The sequence below is a fragment of the Carassius auratus genome, chromosome 10, assembly GCF_003368295.1.
Source record: "Carassius auratus strain Wakin chromosome 10, ASM336829v1, whole genome shotgun sequence".
In the NCBI taxonomy this organism is placed as follows: domain Eukaryota; kingdom Metazoa; phylum Chordata; class Actinopteri; order Cypriniformes; family Cyprinidae; genus Carassius; species Carassius auratus.
The window spans coordinates 6669220-6690967 of NC_039252.1; the positions used below are offsets into that span (position 1 = coordinate 6669220).

Sequence of the window (21748 nt, forward strand, 5' to 3'; positions counted from 1 at the left end):
AAGGAGCTCCTACCAAGTATTGAGTACATGTACAGTAAATTAACATAGATTCCAGAAAGTCTTTTTTTATTGGTCTTATGAAGTATTCTAATTTGTTGAGATAGAGAATTGGTGGGGTTTTGTATAATATGAGCCAAAATCATCACAGTTAAAAGAGACTTGCATTGAATTTAATACACGAGTTTCAGAGTTTGAGTTAAATTATTGAAATAAAGGAACTTTTCCACAACACTCTAATTTATTGAAATGCACTTGAACAGTCTCTGCTATACACAATATCAAATTGTATTGACAAATACTCTATACTTGCTTAATTGATACTTCATGTATAATTATTGGTGTTTGCCTACTAATCTGGTTTCGAAAAAGAATCTCTTCGGATCCTCTTCTTTGTATTTAAAATAAGATTATTTAAGTCTTACCACTCTACAATCCAACTCCAATTGAATTTGTCTGAAAGTCATATAAAATCACATACATATGGCTTGTTTCATTTTTGTGAACTATCACTTTAGTTGACTCCCTGAAACCCAATAATTAAGATGCAGGTGATGTGGCTGCTGAAATGTCCTCTAACTCGAACCCAGTCTCTTGTAATACATCTGCTATACATGTTAATCATTAATGATTTTCAATATCAGATTTTTTGACAACTCTCTAGTCACAAACACACTTTCATAATTAACTCTGAGAAGGTCACACCCATCTCTAGAGGCACATATATAATTGAATGCACATACAGTGAGTCACACACCTGCAGGTGAGCGTCTGATCAAACATCAGCAAAATGGGTGAAGAATATTTTGGATTCTCTTGGACTCGCAATGAGAACAGGAAAAACGTAACCATACATATTAACAATCCAGCAGACATCTCAGTGATAGTTATATATTTTCTGGTGGTTCTGGCAGTGGGAGTATGGGTAAGTGCTCAGTAACTTCCATCCACATGAAAAAGATTGTAGATTGAAGACTTGTGAATTGTTTATGAAACCTTGCATCAACATTTAAATGTAAAGTATATATAAATGGCTTTATAAGATAAGTCTGAAGACAGAATGATGATGAAAATGGATTTAGCAGAAAGCTATAATAATATAATATAATTTTATTAATTGTTCCAATCATGTTTTTTTAAATATATTTCTTCATATGTAACTATTAATGATACTTCGATCGGTTTGAAACTAAAAATAGTCTTATTGAGGTTATTGACATTTCTGGGATTCCTTGTTAACACCATAGTTTTCTACCTGTATTTGCCCATCCGAAGTCCACATCATTTAAAGACCTCTTGAGAAAATTCAAACATATTTAATCTAACAAAAAACAACTGAACTGAACACCAATCCATCAACCAAATGTGATTTGTTATCATGCAATATGTCTGATCCTGTAGCTATGATTTCATACATAAAGTTACAAACAATTTTGTTTAGTTTTTAATGCATCTAGAACTGAATTTAATGTCTCTTTCTGTCCAAAGGCAATGGTACGGGCCAATCGAGCCACAGTAGGAGGATTTTTCCTGGCTGGCAGGAGTATGGTGTGGTGGCCGGTAAGTAAATAGATGGAAAATTACTGTGCTTTTAACCTTAAAAACATTTAATTTTGTACTCATAATGTGATGGACATCGACAAAATGACATTGCTCGATAATATACTACTTCAATCAATCAGTGTGCCAAATGTGATATGCATTTGTATCTGTGCTGATTATGTATCTGTCGAAAGCATGACGAGTGATTTCACATTATCACAGATATGACATGATAACGACCCAAACTGCCCCTCAATTTCAGAACCTTTATATCATGTTAGGGTGAATGAAATCTTTTATGGGGCCATAATGCACTGATGCCAGATGCGACCCACAATTCATTACAGCTGAAAGTACTGATATGCTTTGCTCATGCAAGTTTTATGGAGCTGTCAAGCTTTGGTCAAAGCTAAAGTTATCACCTTATATCACATCTTGAAGGGTTTCATTTGTTATTATGAAGTTTATTGATCCAGCTGTTATTGTTTGGGTTACACCTCAGGCTGTGTAGAAGCAGTGGTTTTTATAGCTTATGGTGATTGCCAGATATAGTCAATCAGTAGACAGAGTTAATACCCAGGTGAAAAAGAACTACTCCATATTAAAAACTCACATGGCATATTTATAGTACAACTGTACTCCCAAATTGCTAACTTTAAAAGTACATTAAAAGTGTATTGAATTTGATTTTAATAGAAGTACTTTGGTAAGAAATATATGCTTAGTTAATTCTTTTTGTGACATTTTTGTGTATTTACAGGAAACATATTTATTTTACTCTTATTTAAAGAATATTTTACATAAACTTTGTATAAGGACATAACATAATTTAGCTTTTAATGGATTTAAAGTATATGTATCTTATTTATGACCATATATATTATAACTACAATATATTAGACCTACTACAATATATTTTAGATATTTATGTAATGAACATTTGCTCAAGCCTGCTTTTCAAAAGATCTAAAACATTTTTTAAACATTTTAATATATTTTATAAAGTATATTATTTCACCCACATATTTACAAAACAGCTATAAAATATGCAAATGCATTTTGTATTAGAAATATAATTTGATCAACTGCCTTAGTAAAATTTGTACCTTTAAAGGAATTCTTAAAGGGGTCATTTCCTCATGGAATATTCAAAATGTACTTTCCTTTAATAAAGGTATAACTAGATTGCTCTACAAATTCTACAAGTAGTTCTGTCAAATCATATCACTCATTTTTATTTTAATGTATTAAAATTATTTTGGTCAAGAGTTTATATATGCTGCTGTACTTTTTAAATGCACTCAGTGAATTAGTTTTAATTTACATAACAAAGTACATAAAAAAATTGTAGATGTTAAAGTGTGTGTAATTTTTATTGGACATTTTTTGCACTTAATATATAATTTTGAATGCTGAAAAGCATGCATTCAAATGCAGTGGCTTTTGTATTATACTGGTTATGCATTTCTAATGAACTGATATGCAGTTTAAAATGTTCTTGAACCCCCCCAGATTGGAGCCTCTATCTTTGCAAGTAACATCGGAAGTGTGCATTTTGTGGGAATAGCAGGAACTGGAGCTGCTGCTGGGATTGCTATTGGAGGATTTGAGTGGAATGTATGTTAAAAAAAAATAACTAAACCTAAAAATTTAAATTAAAACCTAAATTTATTTATAATATTTAATAGTTTTGGTATGTGGTAAGATTTCATGTTTTAGCCTACTATTTTTAACTATATCATTCAAAATAAAAAATAATATTCTTTAAATATTTTTTATATTACTATTTAGCTTCATTTATTTATTTATATATTATATTTTTGAGTTTTCGTTTTAGTCATTAAGCATTTCAACAACTTATTTTATTTCAGTTGCCAAAGGAAACATTTCTGTTTCTTAAGTTTACATTTGTCATCTTAAATTGTATTTTATTAAAGTTTCAAATAAAAAATAATAGCTTTAAATTTAGTTAGTGGTGACAGTAACACTGATGAGAACATGTCTAGAAATTATCAAACCGATTTTCTCTTTTCATTTGTTTCCTCAGGCTCTTGTTGTTGTGCTTTTTCTGGGATGGCTCTTCGTGCCCATCTATATAAAAGCTGGGGTATGCTTACATTTCTTTCTCTTAAACAGCATTGAAGAACAAACTTTTCAAATATTGCTGACTTACACAACATGAATGTGCCAACCACTTTATCTATGCGTTATAATTTTTATGACCCTTTATTCTCTTTATCTGCAGGTCGTGACCATGCCAGAGTACTTGAAGAAACGCTTCGGTGGGCAGCGGATCCGTATCTACCTCTCCGTGCTCTCCTTGTTTCTCTATGTTTTCACCAAAATCTCTGTGAGTCCAAAATCTGTGTCAACCCTTACAGAAAATATGGGTATCACATGATAATTGCATGGTGCTTTGAGAGGTAGCTGACACAATACTTGGGATACTGTGACATACCATCACTAGTGTATCATGCTACACTCAATTGAAAGTGATTTTAAACAGCATTTTTTATAAATCATTCAGAATTATTATGAATGCAGACAACATGGACTATTTGTAATAAAAAAAAAATACAAGGTAGTTATTGCTGGAATATAATTCATTTTGATATGATGCTCTCTGTCCAGTGTTGTTTACATTAGATCTTCACTAAACACTGGTTATAGTCTGATAGTCAATTTGAAACTGCTGTGATGTCATACATTTGCACCACACCTCTATTTTGTTTCGACCTCACTCTAACCGTCACTAACGCCTTCTCTCGAGACCTTATGTAAACAAAGTCATGCCCATGACCCCGGAGTCGGGACTCCCATACGTATAAAAGTGGGTTTTACTTCCGGCTCATTCTCTTTCCGTATCTTGCCTTAGCAGACCTGGTACTGGTAAGAAATATCTAATTTATATTTCATCATTCAATTCTTCACCAGGTGGCTTGGGTCCCTGCGAATTGTGGTGGGGTTTTTTTTCTGCTGAATTGCAGTTAGTAGAATTTACTATCACTGCATTATTGTTCATAAGGCTAGTTATATATACTAGCAGTTAAATTAGGATTATTCTGATTTGTTTTTCAGAGTGGATATTGAATATATTTTTCTTTGCAAAATTAGTGAGTATTGTATAGTTTCTCATATCCTATATCACTGTTTGCAGTTGTTGGGATTGATAGGGCCTGCTAAGTAAGTTCACATAGTGGTGCAAATCTTTGGATTTATGTATTTCACTGCTGTTCTCAGCCAGTGTTTTGTGTGTGGCTTACCTACTGCGCCAGGAGTATTATGGTTTCTCAGTGCTGCAGGTTTTGTCACTAAGCAATGGACCCTTGTGATGGGCAAAGGGAATGTCCTTCATGCTTGGGGGTTGCTCATTTGAAAGAAGATGTGGATAATCCCTGCACTGCAACACTACAAACACACTACCTAGAGATTAACAAATTGTCAATTTTGAAAGGTGGATTATGGCTCTGTGTAGTTAATGCCGCTCCACCTGAACCAGTGTTGCCAAGTTCGCGTTGTTTTTCATGTCCACTGGTTGAAGTGACCCCAATATCAATATCATGATGTTTAGCCCTTAAAATGAGAATTTTACCATGGCAACCCTGACTAAATATGTGTAATTTAACCACGAGACACAATTTTTTTCAGGGAACCTCCTGGAAACGCGATTGGGCTAGTTTTGGACTAGTTTTGAGAAGCAAGTGGGCAGGATTTGTTTTGAAAACCTGGCAACCCTGATCTGAACGCATGTGCTGGAGATGTACTTCTAATTACAGGAGCGCCTTTACTGACGAGACGTGCATGAAAATCGCATTCAATTTTTTGCACAGCCCTGCAAAGAATGCTGATGTGTTATCATTTAAGGCTCCCCACTCTTTCTTTGATGATACACAACAGTCAGGAGAAGGGAGCCAATGTGAGGGAACTCATTCAGACTCAGAAGTTGATGATGAATTAAGACTGAAAGAGGAGTTTCCTTAAAATACCCTTATAATTAAGGCAATTAGTGCAGCCAAGATCGTTAGCCTGCAGTCTCCATTGCCTGATCCTGCTCCTGTTGGGTGTGTATGGGAAGGCAGCTAGGAAAGGCTAGGAAAAAACCGTCTCAAAAGCTACAGTCTAATTCAGGCTGTAGATGGTTGGCCAATGCCCGTTATCCTACAGAAACTGGACTAGGCCACATTGCACCAGTAGAACGAGTGATAACTGCATGGACTGCCTTAGGCCCCGTCCGTGCTTCCAATAACCCTCACTTTCCCAGGAAAGACTGTGCCAAAACTGACCACCTGGTTTCATGGTCATTTAATGCTGCTGCATGTACAGCCCATACAGGCAATGTTTTGGCTATTTTGCTAACAGCATTTTGAAAAACAATAAGAGCATATGCCCAAGATTACCTTGCCCAAGGAACCTTGTTGATTCAGCTTTGGCCGCCCACTCTCAACTGATACGTGATGTGGGGTAGGCAATGTCTTCAGCAACTTTTCAGCTGCCACAAACCTGACACCATAAGATGTGAGCTAATGAATTTGCCAGTGATGCCTTCTCAGGTCTTTCATTCAAACTCTGAAGAAGTGCTGAATAGGGCAGAACGCTCTATCACAATGTGGGAAACTGTTCAGCGAGCCTGTCATAAACCTCCCACAACCTCCAGGTAGAAGTATAAAGAATCCAAGCGGATGCAACAACCTGCTTGGACTAGGCAAATGGGTAGTAATTCAGCTGTTGTTCAAGGGCAGAGCTTTTGTGCACAAGGGCAGAATCCTGCCACATATTCCCAAAGGAAATCTCAGGCCTGTGGGGGAAACAAACAGGGAAGTTCACGGAGGTATGCAGGCAAAGATGGACCTGCATAGGGATCAGGAGCCAGCAGTCGACAGTTTCTCCAAACTTTTGTGGGCTAGTTGGGAAAAAATAGTCTCAGATCCATGAGTTTTATCCACCATAGCTCAAGTATACAGACTGCAATTTTGACGACACCAGGGTGGACACCATCCACCCTTTTCAGTCCGAATGACTGTTGTCGGGGACCCACTACTGAAGTCCGTATTGGTAGAAGAGATAGAAAAGGATCAATTTTAAAGGTGCCATTCAGCGCACAGCAAAACGGATTTTATTCAACATATTTCATAGTGCCAAAGAAGATGGCGGTCATCATTCCATTCTAGACCTCGGGGACTCAACCAATACTTGAAAGATCTTCCATTGAAAAAAATATATATTTTTGTAAGGCAGTCTATACGTGCAGGAGAATTATTCACTTCTCTGGATCTAAAATGTATCTATTTATCTATTTTCCTTTTCCAATTCATGTTCATGCCCAGTGCACAGGCCCTTCCTCCACTTTGCTTTTCAAGGCCAAGCCTTTCAGTTCAGGGTTCTACCATTCGGCCTGTCATTAGCACCAAGAATCTTCACTCGGTTGGTTGCAGCTGCCCTGGCTCCTCTTCAGTTACATGGGATCAAGATCCTGCCATATCTGGACAATTGGGTAATTTGTGCTCCCGCCCAAGAACAGGTGATTCAGAACAGGATTCAGTTCCTGGGGTTCACTGTGAATTGGAAGAAGAGCAGTCTCAAGCACAAACAGGAGGTGGATTTCCTAGGTCTACAGTTCAATTTCTTGACAATGGAGGTATGTCTTACTCCTCGGAGAATAGAGAGCCTGAAGAAAGCAATAAATCAATTCTAGACTAGGAAGTTTGTGTCAGCCAACAAAGTCCTGAAGCTATTAGGCATAATAGCAGCGGCATTGATAGTAATTCCCTTAGGTCTGTTAAGGGCACACCCTATACAATGGTGGTTCAACTCTTTTCATCTTCATCTGATAGAGAACCGGGAGAAGAAGCTGTGTGTGTGAAAGGCATGCATGTGATCCTTAATTCCCTGGAGGAATAGGAGTTTACTTCACAGCTGAGCCCCACTGGGCAATATTGCCCACAGGAGATCAGTAATCACAACCGATGCATCACTGACAGGTTGGTGAGCCGTTTGAGAAGGCCCCCCTTGTTCATCAGACCACATAAATGTGCTAGAACTGAGGGCTGTTCACCTTGCTCTGGAAGCCTATAACCGATTATTTGCTATAAACATATGCTGATAAGAACGGGCGGTACCTCTGTAGCTTACCACATAAATCAGCAAGGAGGAAAGAGATTGCTAAGATGCTTTCAGGTGGCAACAGATCTATTAACATGGGCATGTCTACATTTGTCCTCGCTAAGAGCAATCAACATTCTGGGTTCAGCGAACAGAGCAGCCGACATTCTGTCCAGGACCAGGGCATCTACCAAGGGGAGTGCCAGCTACACACAGAGGTGAAAGCCCAAATTTGGGCTCGATAAGGGACAGCCCAGGTAGATCTTTTCGCATCCCTGGAAACAGCCCATTGCCCAAGATGGTACTCTCTCAAAGTACAGGACAGCAATTTGGGCCTGGATGCTCTGAGTGGCTGACAGACTTATTGTATACTTTCCCCCCTTTCCCCTAATATGTCAAGCTCTTCGGAGGATCAGGGAAGGTTCTACATGATTTTGCTAGTTGCTCCACATTGGCCAGCAAGAGCATGGTTTTCAGAGATGATTCAGCTTATTTGGGCTCACCCGTGTCAGCTACCCCTGGAGAACCCATCCCTCAGCAGTTAGAGGAGACTCTAAACAATGCTAGAGCCCTATATTCTTGTGCTAACTATGACATTAAATGGATTTTTTTTTTCAGAATGGTTTGGACACAAATGTTGATCCAATAACCTGTTCCATGCCTCTTGTTCTTTGTTTTTTTGCACAGGCAAGGCAAAGCGGCTAGCACGATCAAAGTCTATGCCTCGGTATGCCAGGTTTTGAAAGGGGTTTGTCATCTCTGTCCAAATCGCACTCTGCGGGCACCAAGTTGGGACTCTAGTATTAGACTCTCTCATTAAGCCCCCGTATGAAGCATTGGCTAACACAAATCTTAAAGCTTTGTCTCTTAAGATAGCTTTCCTCCTGGCCATTTGCACTGCAAAAAGGGTTGGGGAATTATATGCTCCATCTGTTAACAACAACACTCTCTGTTGGAAACCAGAGGGCACAGGGGTGTCACTTTGGCCAAACCCTGTCTTTTTACCAGAAGTAATTAATCCCCAGTTCAATAATCAAATACTGGAGATTGCTCAGTTTCAACCTCCTTCACAGTCGAAACAGGAAGGCTTGCTTTCCCTTAGTCCAGTAAGGGCATTAAGTACCGTATTTTCCGCACTGTAAGGCGCACCTGATTATAAGGTGCACCTTCAATGAATGGCCTATTTTAGAACTGTTTTCATATATAGGGCGCACCGGATTATAAGGCGCATAGAATAGAAGATACTGCAGTCAAACGTTTGAACGGGTTTGCGTTATGCATCCATTAGATGGAGCTTTGCTAAAGGCAATGTCAAAATTTTGACAGAGCGCCTTGATCCATACATAAGGCGCTCCGGATTAGTAGTTTAGAAAATGAAAGGCTTTTAAGTGCGCCTTATAATGTGGAAAATACTGTACTTATGTGAATGTTACTCCTAAATTGCCTTTGAGAAAATCTCCTTGTTTTATTTTATTTTTTTACCTCTCAGGCGGACATTTATTCAGGAGCCATTTTCATCAACCAGGCTCTGGGACTAAACATTTACCTGGCTGTTGTTATTCTGCTGCTCATTACATCTCTTTATACAGTAACAGGTCAGTTGACTGAAATACTCCACACTTTAAACTGATACATTGCACTGTTACATATTCTACATTAGTGGTTCACTCTCACTTTATACATACATTCATGCATACTTTCTTGTTCATTTTCAAAAATCCAAAAGTCATGCCAATCCAAAGTCATGTGGTGCGAACAACAAGTACAATGTGCAGGAAAAAAAAAAACATGAAATGATATCATACAGGACCACTGCAGAGCCTCATTACTGTGGGTAAAGGTCAAAGTCTCTTAAAATATCAGATAATTTTATATTTTATGACAAGGCAAGTTTAGTTCACGCTTGTGGAAAAATAAATATATGCCACTCATATTTTATATATATATATATATATATATATATATATATATATATATATATATATATATATATATATATATATATATATATATATATGCCTCTTATATATCTTATATATGGTCTTAACTAGTCAAATGATGAATCGCGATTAACCTTTTCCAAAATAAAAGTTTTGGTTTACATAATATATTTGTGCATACTTTGTATATTTATTATGTAGATATAAATACAAACACATGCATGTATATATTTGTAAACTATTTACATTTATTTACATGCATGTAAATACATAGAATTTGTTTTTGAACTTTTATTTGGAATGCAACTAATCATGGAAGTGTGAAAACAAGCTTAAATGATAACTTTTTTTAAGTCATTTAATTGGATGTTAACTGGAATGTCATGGATTTAAATGTATTTGTAATCAGGAATGATGAAGCTTTAACTTCATACATTTGAAAAATATATTGAAAAAACATTAAAGTACGGAAAATGTTATAAATGTTATTAAATAAATTTTTTATAAAAACTCAAATTTATGGTGACCCCACATTAAATTTGTTAAGACCATTAAACTGAAAAACATTCTTGACAATATTATAAACAATAAAAAAAAAAAATGAAAGCAACATGAACATGAAGAGTACATTTCTAAGAACTTTATCTTTTTCAGTTGCTCAGTTGATTTTCATTGATAGACCTTCTGTTTCTTCGACAGGTGGTCTAGCTGCAGTCATCTACACCGACACACTGCAAACCCTCATCATGGTTATTGGATCTTTCATCCTTATGGGCTTTGGTACGTCTGTTCATGTTTTCGAAATTTAAACACTTTGGACACTTCTCAGTGTTTACTTAATTCAACAATCAACTGTTTTCTTTCAGCGTTCAATGAGGTGGGAGGCTATGAGAACTTCAAAGAAAGATACATGACTGCGATCCCGTCAGTGGTGGGTGTGAACATCAGTGAAGAGTGCTACACTCCTCGCGCAGACTCCTTCCACATCTTCAGAGACCCCCTCACTGGTGATCTGCCCTGGCCTGGAATGGTCTTTGGTCTTACTATCCAGGCCACCTGGTACTGGTGCGCTGACCAGGTACTGGTACATTTACTATACACACCACACCACACCACAACTATAATGATAACAACACAGAGGAACAATATTGTAATTTTAAGAATTTTTTATTTTATTTTTTTGTCAGCCGAAGAACAAAACATTGACAATCAGTCAGAATTCACTTGACTTTAAAGTGTCAGACGACAAAACTGTGGCGTACCCTTATGGTAAACCGAACATCAAAGTGCACTGGTGGGGATACTAATATAGTTATCGTTATAGTTATCTATGGGTATTGTTCTTGATATTTGCTCAGTAAAACTTTCAACCAAGCTGACAAAATGGGATGAGGCATGGTGGATTAACCTCCACAAAATTTTCAGGAATCTAATAGTCAGATCATGTTCCCCACCGATCTGCCACCCACAGTGTCATGACAACTGCTATAACGGCCACGCACAGCTTGAGAGATAGGTGCCTGACCAGGCCCTCTTGGAGGAAGGATAGCATTGTCCCAATGCCACATCTCTGCAGGTAGCCACTTTCATCAGCTCATAGTGCACATCCAGGAAGAAAAAACTGGGGTGGAAACAGTCAACAGTGAGCTCATTCTCCTAGAACAAATCATCCAATCAAGAGTGCTCAGGACAGGGTGGAGAAGCCTGATGGAGAAGGTTCCACTCAGGCCTCTGCCATCTCAGCGTCAGGCTCAGACTTCTCCAACCACACATGCTCTCCAGTAGAGTTTCAGGTTAAGTTTGAGATCCTGTCTCAGTAAGCAGAATGATGTTGAGATGTCTATAGCAGCACCCAGAAGTAGAATGGACAGGACAGGAAGCAGCTAAAAACAAGCTGTGAGTCTGATGTGTCGATTGCGATGTCCTCGCATTAAGGACAGAGACCATCTACAGAAGCTGCATTAGTTTGGGCACAGCAATCGTGCCTGTCAGAGGGTGAGATGTACAAACTGCAGCCAGAAGGACATGTTCGGAAAGGCATGGTGTGTAATACACAATCCCCTCTTTTAGAGAAATTGCTCTATTAGAGGAATTTTGCGCTCAAAGTTTGCTGTTGAAGCACCCAGGAGCACTTTGACTACACTTGTCCGTGTAAACGAGCTAATAACTAAACTTACCAACTGTGAGCACTGGGTTATTCACACAAACTCTCCATCTTGTTTTAGGTGATTGTGCAGCGCTGTCTGTCTGCCAAGAACCTGTCTCATGTGAAAGCAGGATGTATCCTGTGTGGTTACCTCAAACTTCTGCCCATGTTCCTCATGGTTTTCCCTGGCATGATCAGCAGAGTGCTGTATACAGGTGAGGAAAAACTGGCACCATCCTTGGTAAGAAGGGTGATAAAACGATGAAATATTGTTTACTTGTGAACAGATATGTTGACTGAATTTTAACTGATTGATCTGATTGATAGACAGTGATCATAGTTTCAGAGAACTGGAGTTTTGCATAAAGTCTGCTCCCCTTATTTCTCATAGAAATTGCTAGCCACTTATATTAGCTAACAACTGCCTACTTAGACAGGTAGAGTGTCTGATTTACACTTTAAGCAACCATCGGCAGTTTAATTTGTTTGAAGCGTTGTTGTTTTTTAACTAAGACTGAAACTATTTGTGTGTGTGTGTGTGTGTGTAAATTATACTAAATCTGAAATAATATCAAATGAACTACAATAAAAAAAAAAATTAAATCTTAAATTAATACAATTAAATAAAAACTTACACTTAAAAAAACTAAGTTTCAGTTTTAAAAAAATAATAATAATTTACCATGACAAAAAAAAAAGAACATTTGTTGTCATTTTGTTTCTTATGTTTCATCCTCTCTAGCCAGTAGAACCTGCCCTGGATGCAGTTAAGAGCAAAGAAATATGTAATGAGTATTTCATACATTTTTTTAAGCATGATAAATTATTAAGATTATAAAAATAATGAAGCCAATGGTTTTCATAAAGCAAGCTGGTAGACACATCAGTAGTGTGAGAGGGTGCTTATAGCATCTGTAAAGAGACACTTTAAAAAAGTTAAAAATTTAATTGAACATTTATATACATTAAAAAGCAAGCTTTATATCAATTGTATTATTTTTAATGAAATACAAAGAAGAGACAGCATTTTCTGTATTTCATTTCTGGGTTAAAAAATGAAAAATTAATGGACACAAAAGTACACCGACCAAGTTAAAATACTATGTTACAAAAAAATACTAAATAGAAATAAAAACAAAATAAATAAAAATGGCAAAAGCACACAACAAAAACACAAAGGGCCCTATTTTAACGATCTAAACGCAAAGTTTAAAGCACACAGCGCAGGTGCACTCAGGTCGTGTCCTAATCCACTTTTGCTATTTTAACAACGGATAAACGGTTGGCGTGCATGGCTTAAACGGGTTGTCCCTATTCTCTTAATAAGTAATGGGTGTTTTTTGGGCATAACGTGCAACAAACAAATCAGAGTCTCTTCTTCCATTCCCTTTAAGAGCCAGCTGCGCTCGTGCCATGACAGATTTGCTATTTACATGGCGGAATTTGGCAAGCGCAAAGACAGAATGAAAGAAGATGAAACGGAGCTGCTCGTGTGTGAGCAAATAGCCTAATTCTGATACATGTGATGACTATCCATTATGACATGTAGCCATTTATATATATATATATATATATATATATATATATATATATATATATTTAGCCTACAAAAAAATCTTATGCATTGCAATCCTTTAATTTTGAATATTTAATTTTAATATCCCTGTGTTTAATAAGCAGTGTGTATGTTCTTTAAATAACAAAGAAAAAACATTGCGCCAGACTTTAGACCAGGTTTGAGTTGGTCTATGGCGCTGTCTATTTTCCGCTCCTTAAAATAGCAATGCGCCCAAACACACCTCTTTTTTAGACCGGCAAGCCCATGGGCGCAAAAATAAGCGCAAATGCATTTGCTAATTAAATGACGTGGCACTGGACCGAAACTAGCAAATACACTTGCGCTGCACCTTGCGTCGCATTGCGCCGTGTGTATTATATAGCCCTAAAAGTTCAACTAAAATGAAAATGAAATATAAAAATAAAAACAAATTCAAAATGTTAACAAAAATTACAGATAGTATACTAAAATAACACTGATTCCCAACTTTTTTTTTATTATAAATGTAATTAATTTATATTAATTAAAATGCTAATAATGCTGAAATGATGTTTTAGTATACAAATAATAGTAAAAAAAACACTGGTTTTGTATGATATTTCGGGGAGCGCAAATCTAAAATTCATGATTGCATAACAATTACAGCAGAATATAGATATGGTAGACTAACCGGTATGATAAGTCATTCTGACAAATTCCAAAAGTAGCAATTTTGTGACATTTTTGTATCCAATATGCATCAGAAGGTCAGTGAGGGGTCAAAGACGATTAGTGAAATTAATGTTTGTGTTGGTTTGTGTCAGATGAGATCGCATGTGTGGATCCAAAAGAGTGTGACTACTACTGTGGCACCAGTGTGGGCTGCAGTAACATTGCTTATCCAAAACTAGTGTTGGATCTGATGCCAAACGGTAAAGAAGAATCAGATATTTTTATTTCTGTCTTTTTACATCTCTAGTAGACTGATCTGTTTGGTGATATGGCTCTAAACTGCTGTGTGTGTTTCTGAAGGTCTCAGAGGGTTGATGTTGTCCGTCATGCTGGCCTCTCTGATGAGTTCACTCACTTCAATCTTTAACAGTTCCAGCACACTCTTCACCATGGACATTTACACCAAGATTCGCCCCAAAGCCAAGGAAAAGGAACTCATGATTGCAGGGAGGTGTGTTTGTGTCTGTTTGTTTGTGTTGGATATTGGTTTTATGATCTTATGAGCAGACACTGAGGTGAATATGCTCTGACAGGCTTGTGTTCATGTGTGTAGGGTGTTCATGCTGTTTCTGATCGGCGTGAGTATCGCGTGGATCCCCATCGTTCAGTCGGGTCAGAGCGGGCAGCTCTTTGAATACACTCAGTCCATCACTAGTTATCTGGCTCCGCCTATTGCAGCTGTTTTCATCCTTGCAATTTTTTGGAAGCGAGTCAATGAAGCAGTAAGTTTAATCACATTTCACAGTAGAAATGTTGTTTCCGTTTTGCTATTTTAAGTTCAAAATCTAAATTTGACTGTAGATCATTGGCTTGACAATGGGCTGAATCATGCCAACATATGGTAAACTATGGTAAAAGCATCTGTGCCTGACCTCTGCAGAAGCATCCAATTCCAGCTATTCTGGCTTGACAGACAGGAACGTGTGCCCAACGGCAGGTAAGGACTGGACCACCCAGGCTTATATGGAGAGGCCCAGTTTTTCAGCTGCACAAATGTCCTGCAAGGAAACCCTTTTAAACAGAGCCCACAATGCCACTATTCCCCTAGTGGAGTGAGCTCTGAGGCCACCTGGAGGCTGCACTCCCTTAAATTAATTTGGCAAAGAGATGGCTTCCTTGAGCCAGTGAGAGAGGCGTTGCTTAGAAATAAGTTTCCTGCAATCAGTGTGCCACATGCAGATGGGCAGGCCCTTGAGACTTAGATTTAGGTAGCAACATACCCACGAAAAACTGCTGAAAAAAAAGAGGAGCAGGTAAGACATTAGGCAGACAGCCTTAAGACAAAAGATAGAATGGGTGGCTCAGGATGCAATCACAACTAACCTAAGGCTGAATAAAATATTATCATGTTTGTTGGAAGCTGCTCTGTCGATATGTCCTCCTGAAGGCACGCAAGTGAGCAGCAGCATAAATACCAACTGAGCTGTGTTTAAGTGCAGAGATCACAAGAAGGGAATGTCAACAGAGGAAAGTTAGCAAATGCAGGGGTTTTATATGCTTGGTTAGGGGCAGCTCCTTGCCTGATCATTGGGCATGCACAGTTGGTACAATTGGATGTTTCTGCAGAGGTTAGCGCAAATTCCTTTCCTATAGGTGGATCTTGAATACGTACTACATACTAGCAACATTTGAATTACTTCTTTGCGTAAAATCGAACTTCAAATGTCCAGGCCTGGCTTTGTCAAGCCAGCATCACGTTTGTCATCAGTATTACTCCTCTAGTTTTCTATCTTTTGACACATTGTTGATGTTTCCCCACAGGGTGCTTTCTACGGGTTGTCTGTTGGTCTGTTGGTGGGTCTGACACGTATGATAGCTGAGTTTGCCTATGGCACGGGGAGCTGTGTGAGCCCCAGTAACTGTCCTAAGATCATCTGTGGTGTGCACTACCTCTATTTCGCCCTCATTCTCTTCGGCCTGTCCTGCACAGTGATAGTGACCATCTCCCTCATGACTAAACCCATTGACGACAAACATGTAAGCCCTTCTTACAACTTAACTATGAACTTATTAATACTTAGGATTTATTGTTTTTTTTAAAAAAAGTATCTTATGCTCAATACAATACTGCATTTGATCAAAAGTAAAAATAGCAATACTGTGATATATTACAGTTTAACCTAACTATTGTATCTGAATATATTTTATAATGTAATTTATTCTTGTGAAGCTAAGCTGAAGTTTCAACAGTCATTACTCCAGTCTTCAGGGTCACATGACCCTTCAGAAATGCTCAGTTATTAGGGGCCAAGCATGTATGGATCCATTGGCGTTCTTCTTTTCTTCTTACATTCTGACAGTCTATGCCAGCCCATAATACAGCTTCTGGTAAAGTTATAAAATTTGACACACAGACAGAGGACAACCCTGTTGGTACTCAAAAGGTTTTGTGGCAGCGCAACCTTGTGGTCAATGTGTGTGTGTATATATATAAATATGTATATATATAAATGCATGTTTGTATTTATATATAAAAATACATATATACAGTTCACATATATTATGTAAAAATGAAATTATTCTCAATCAATCAGTTTGAAAGCATTAATTAATATGAAGCCATTAGCCGTTAATGATGAAAAAAAAAATGCTATTAGCTTCTAAATGGTTTTGCCTCTTGTTCTGTCTTGTTAAAGTAGATTGCTTGGATTATTCAGAGAAAATTTATACCAATTATGCCATAATCAGCTAAACTACCTGTCCACCATTTTGATTTATTTAAAATTCTGCTAGTGCGTTATACCAGTTTTCACTGAATTTGATGAAACATCATCTTTAGACTGTGCTGGCCAAAAATTATAAATGTGTTATTAATAGGCAAAATGGTTTTAGTTTACCTTATTAAGAAATTTGTTGACATAATGTCAAACTGCATTAGAGGCTGTACCGCAGCAAAACTTTATGTTTGTCATTGTAACAAAATCACCTGAAAATGTCTTTAATCACTAATTGTTGCATTTGGTTTGATCCCCCTGCCATACTTTGCTGCTCATCATGCTCCTCTTTTGTACTTGGATTCTTATTTACTGCTTTCTGCTATATTGATCAATTATAACCAATAATCAGTTATTAATAATAATTCTTATTTTCAGTGTTGAAATCTGTTTTTGATATTTTTGTGGAAACCGTGAGTTTCAAAGCCATTTTTTATTCTTTGTTGAATAGAAAGTTCACTGAACAATCTCTGTTGAAATAGAAGTCTTTACATTTACTTTTATACAAATGTACGTAATAAAACGTTAATTTCTTTATGAAAATCTACTGAATGTCAGTGTATCACAGTTCCCACAAAAACATTAAGCAAATGTTTTCAACATCAATCGTAGTAAATGTTTCTTGATCAGAAAATCAGCATATTAGAATGATTTCTGAAGGATATTGTGAAACTGAAGACTGGATTCAAATGATTGAAAACTCAGATTTGCATCACAGGAATAAATAAACTTTAAATAATATTAAAATAATCGAAAACTTATAAAGCTTTTTATATACTACTATACAAAAATAGCTGTATTTTACAACTTCACTCTTTTGATAATAAGGTAATAAGAATGATATATCGATTCATCAGCATAACATTATTGAAAAACAGATTTAGACAGAAAAGCAATTTAGGTTACACGTTATTTTAAGGTGTTTATTTTAAGGACAATTTATTTTAAGTGTAATTATACATTTAAGTATTTAAGTATTTAACTACATGTAGTTACTATATTGTTAGGTTTTTGTTTAGGGTTACTTGCAAGTAGCTATACAGAATTAATTGTTAAATTAAGATGTTACCACGATTTCTCTGTCACGGCCCCTCATTCTGTGGCTCCTTGTTGTTTCACAGCTGCACAGGCTCTGCTGGAGTTTGAGGAACAGCACTGAAGAGAGGATTGATCTGGAAGAAGCTGACTGGACTGAAGATCAGGATTCAGACTCTATGCAAACAGAAGGTACATCTGCATGATCCCCAAATATGTACAATAAGATAGCACTTGCTATTTGTGTGTGTGATATGCATCACAGAGCTCAGTGAATGGACTGTGAGTGTGTCGCGTCTGATGCTGAGACTAGGTTAGGGCCATTATGAGTTGATTAGATTGTTGTTCTAGGAAAAACAAATGATGTTGATTCAGGCACATGCCTTACTTGTGGAAATCATACTCACATAATGTATTTTAAAAACACACTTTTAAAAACCAACAATCAACAACTGTTTCCATTTGTCTTTCCACCCCACAGAGGTGCGCAGCGATCCAAGCTGTTGGAAGAAGGCCTATAACTGGTTCTGCGGTTTTGATCAAGGCAATGCTCCTAAACTGACCAAAGAACAGGAGGCAGAGTTGAATCTGAAGCTCACGGACACCACTGAGAAACCTCTATGGAGAAACGTGGTCAACGCTAACGCTGTTATCCTCCTCACCGTCTGCGTCTTCTTCCATGGTTTCTTTGGCTAAAGATCACATCAGTATCAGCTAACTCTGTTAAGGATATTAGAACTGTATTCTGTGGACAGAAATTGTATCTTATCAGTAACAACAAGCTAAACATATTTAATCTGATTGTAAGAAGTTACAAAACTTTATCTTGGAACAATCAATACTTCCTTACAATATCTTACTACTTGCCACGTTTTTATTTTATTGTAAGTAATATATATATTTAAATGAAAAGTATATACAAATATATTTTATGTAATAACATTAATATATATATATATTTACCATGGTGTATATCATGTACTCTATAATGTAATATTTTCTGTCTTTATTGTAAAAAAGATACAGAGTTTTAGTTTTTATGTGTTTGTGTTTGTTGTATATTATTTATACACTCACACAGTATTGACTGAAAGTTTGCGAACCCTTTACAGTTTTCTATATGTCTGCATAAATATGACACGAAACATCAGATTTCTTGAGATTTTTCAGAAGTCCTGAAAATAAACAGAGAAAGCCCAATCAAACAAATGAGGCAAAAAAAAAATGTCTTCGTCATTTCTTTATGAATGATCCAGTGTTAGATATCTGTGCATTGCAAAAGTACATGAATCACTGATATTTGACTATTGGATAGTATTGTTTTTGTTATTGTTATTTAACAATATAGCAAAACAAGGAATGTAAAATGTTTCTGTGTTTTACAGTGTTTCTGTTTTTTACAGTTAAAACAAACACTGGCTATCTGTAGCACCAGTATTTTGCCTATGTACCTGTTGTTCTTTGCTAAGCCACTGGGCTACACTGTTGGTTCCATTTAAGGCTCAGGTAAACAGGATATGGTAATCCTGAACAGTGATCCAATCTAATGATCCTTTAAAAAACTGGCATAAAAGTAAGATTGATCAGGTGATCCTGGATAGCAAAATATGGGTTTTCCAAATCCGGATTAATTTGATCCAGATTACATTTTTGGAAAAAATCTGAGCCCTGGAGCAAATTCTCAAATAAACATTATCCTTATTAACAAAGTGTGTATTTGAAGTCCATACAAGTAGATTCTCCCCTAAGAAATTTTTAAAACTACATTCTTTGACACAAACAGTTTAGTTATAAAAAAGCAAATAGTTTTGGCTGAGGGCAAAGTCTCATAACATTTTATTTTATACAACTTCATTGCGTATTAGAGTCCTGCCTTTGTGCTGCTCATGACACTCGCTGTGAGAAATGCTGCAAGCAGAGTATTACAAACTGTGAAATGGTTGGAGTTCTGGAAAACGCTCTCAGCCAATCAGATTTGAGGACCAGAAAGAACGAATAATAGGTTAACAAGCAAATGTTACAAGGCAAAAAAATTTTTGAAACTTTTGTCGAATTAGTGAGTCTGGTGAGTCCAGAGCTGTTTCAGTTTTGCTTTAAATAAATAGATTTTACCTTGAAATTTGAGTATTGTTTATAATGAATGCCACAATAGTTTGTGTTTTATTTTATAATTCATAATAGCTACTTATTTTTCATTCATGTTCTGTAATAGCGTTAAATTTAAAGGATATGTTGTGGAGTGTATATTAGTCTATAGTGTTCATAATGTTTGTTTGTTTAGTTATATTTACTGGTATTTAAAATACATACAAATTAACGCATTTTTTATTCTTTTAATTTCAAGGTTAACAGGTGTTTTTGGAGTAAGATCAATTTCTCTTTAATGAGTTTATGTCCTCTATTTGGCCGGGTTACATTTCTCCATGTCATAAACTTTAATGGCAAGGTTTCTAAAAAGGGATGTTTTAGGAGTGTTACATAATTTATTTATTTTTTTCTGCCAAAACATTTATCAACATATAATCAGTCATCGATGGGATTGGCATATGAATGTTTCATGTATCACATGTTAACCCTGTCCTTAACATTCTTTAAACACTTTTAGCTGTTGTCGCGCCAACTTTGGTCTGATTTCTATTAAACATTGCATACATTCTTTGAATCATCTAAACCTACTTTCATTAAGTTTTGGATTTTCATTTCAGATTTATAGGTGTGCAGGGCCTAAAATTAACTGTTTGGCACACCTTGCGGGTGACATGGTAAAATTTCTGGCTAAAATGTTTTTGTTTTTTTACCGGCCATGAAAATCTTTTAAAAAAGAGAAAAAAGGCAGTTATTACTACTACAATAACTAAACATATTTACATTATTTTTTTTATTTGTCCCACTGGTGGATGTTCCCTAAATTTTCCCAATTAATTATAGCCATTTAACATTACATTATAATTGAAGGCCATTATTTTTAACATTTAATAAGCTCTGAAATATATTCCAACTTTTAATTTAAAGCATTTTAAAACAATCTTCACATCAGGGCCGTGCAGAGACCTTTGGAGGGGCAGGTGCTCAAAGTATAAACGGGGCACATGGAACAAGGCTTTAAATGGCGCTGTTCAAAATATCAATACAGCATTATATTGTGATGCATTCCTTGCAGATTCACGTATCGATATGGATGGTTATGTATTGATACAGCAGCAAATGCTTTGAAGCAAAGAAACAATAGAGAAGACAATTTTAAGTTTAAAATAATAATAGCTCTGGGATTAGAAACTGAAATGTCTTAAATTGTACCAACCTGATGGCTTTTTCTTCTCTGTTTCAGCATTAATCTATTATTTTAACCATCACTACTACTCTTGCACCTAATCAATAAGTCCACCTTAAATATTGATACAAAACATAAAAAAACTGATCTACTGGAATATAGTGATTAATATTATTATTACTGTTGTAGTTGTTATTGTCTAAAATTGAACACCTTTGCAATGTAAACAAATGACAGGCTACATTTGTTATTCATATCCTTCACAGTGCACTATGATGTCAGGTATATCATGCATTTTTTTATTGACATTGATATTTTTACATTTATTTCCAGAGAGATATTATTGAGTTTACAGGCTAAAGTGGTCTTTCTGTTGTAAACACTGTTGCTATTGTAGAAAAAAAATATTTGCGTCACATTTAAAATATAACTATAAAATTAATTCCTGAAATTTTATAATGATAATTCAGAGAATGAGAAAATCTGAATAAGCCTTACCAGTGTTGTGATAATTATTTTTAAGGCACTCAACGTGTTAAAAAATAAATAAGTACTGTAATATAATAAAAGTTTAGTCAAATAACATAAAAAAGACCAGACCCCTCGATGCCTGTGAAACCTTTCTCCCTCAAACAGCACGCTAGTGTTAGTACTACATGCTACACACAGCATGTTCTCACATCACATCGTTCTTGTAAAATAATAATAAGTAAATAAACATCAAAATCACTTCGC

The 21748-nt window shown here is 36.3% G+C and overlaps 1 protein-coding gene across 1 annotated transcript; it reads left to right on the top strand.

The window, feature by feature from the left end:
• The first annotated feature begins 741 nt into the window (after positions 1-741).
• Positions 742-18633, top strand: LOC113110391 (sodium/glucose cotransporter 1). The gene is made up of 15 exons (XM_026274578.1): positions 742-922; positions 1486-1557; positions 3052-3156; positions 3587-3646; positions 3785-3889; positions 9128-9233; positions 10278-10358; positions 10445-10656; positions 11804-11939; positions 14086-14193; positions 14294-14444; positions 14547-14715; positions 15755-15970; positions 17829-17934; positions 18224-18633. Exons 1-15 carry the CDS (start codon positions 788-790, stop codon positions 18436-18438), a joined length of 1977 nt encoding a protein of 658 aa, XP_026130363.1. The 5' UTR covers positions 742-787; the 3' UTR covers positions 18439-18633.
• The last annotated feature ends 3115 nt before the right edge of the window (positions 18634-21748 follow it).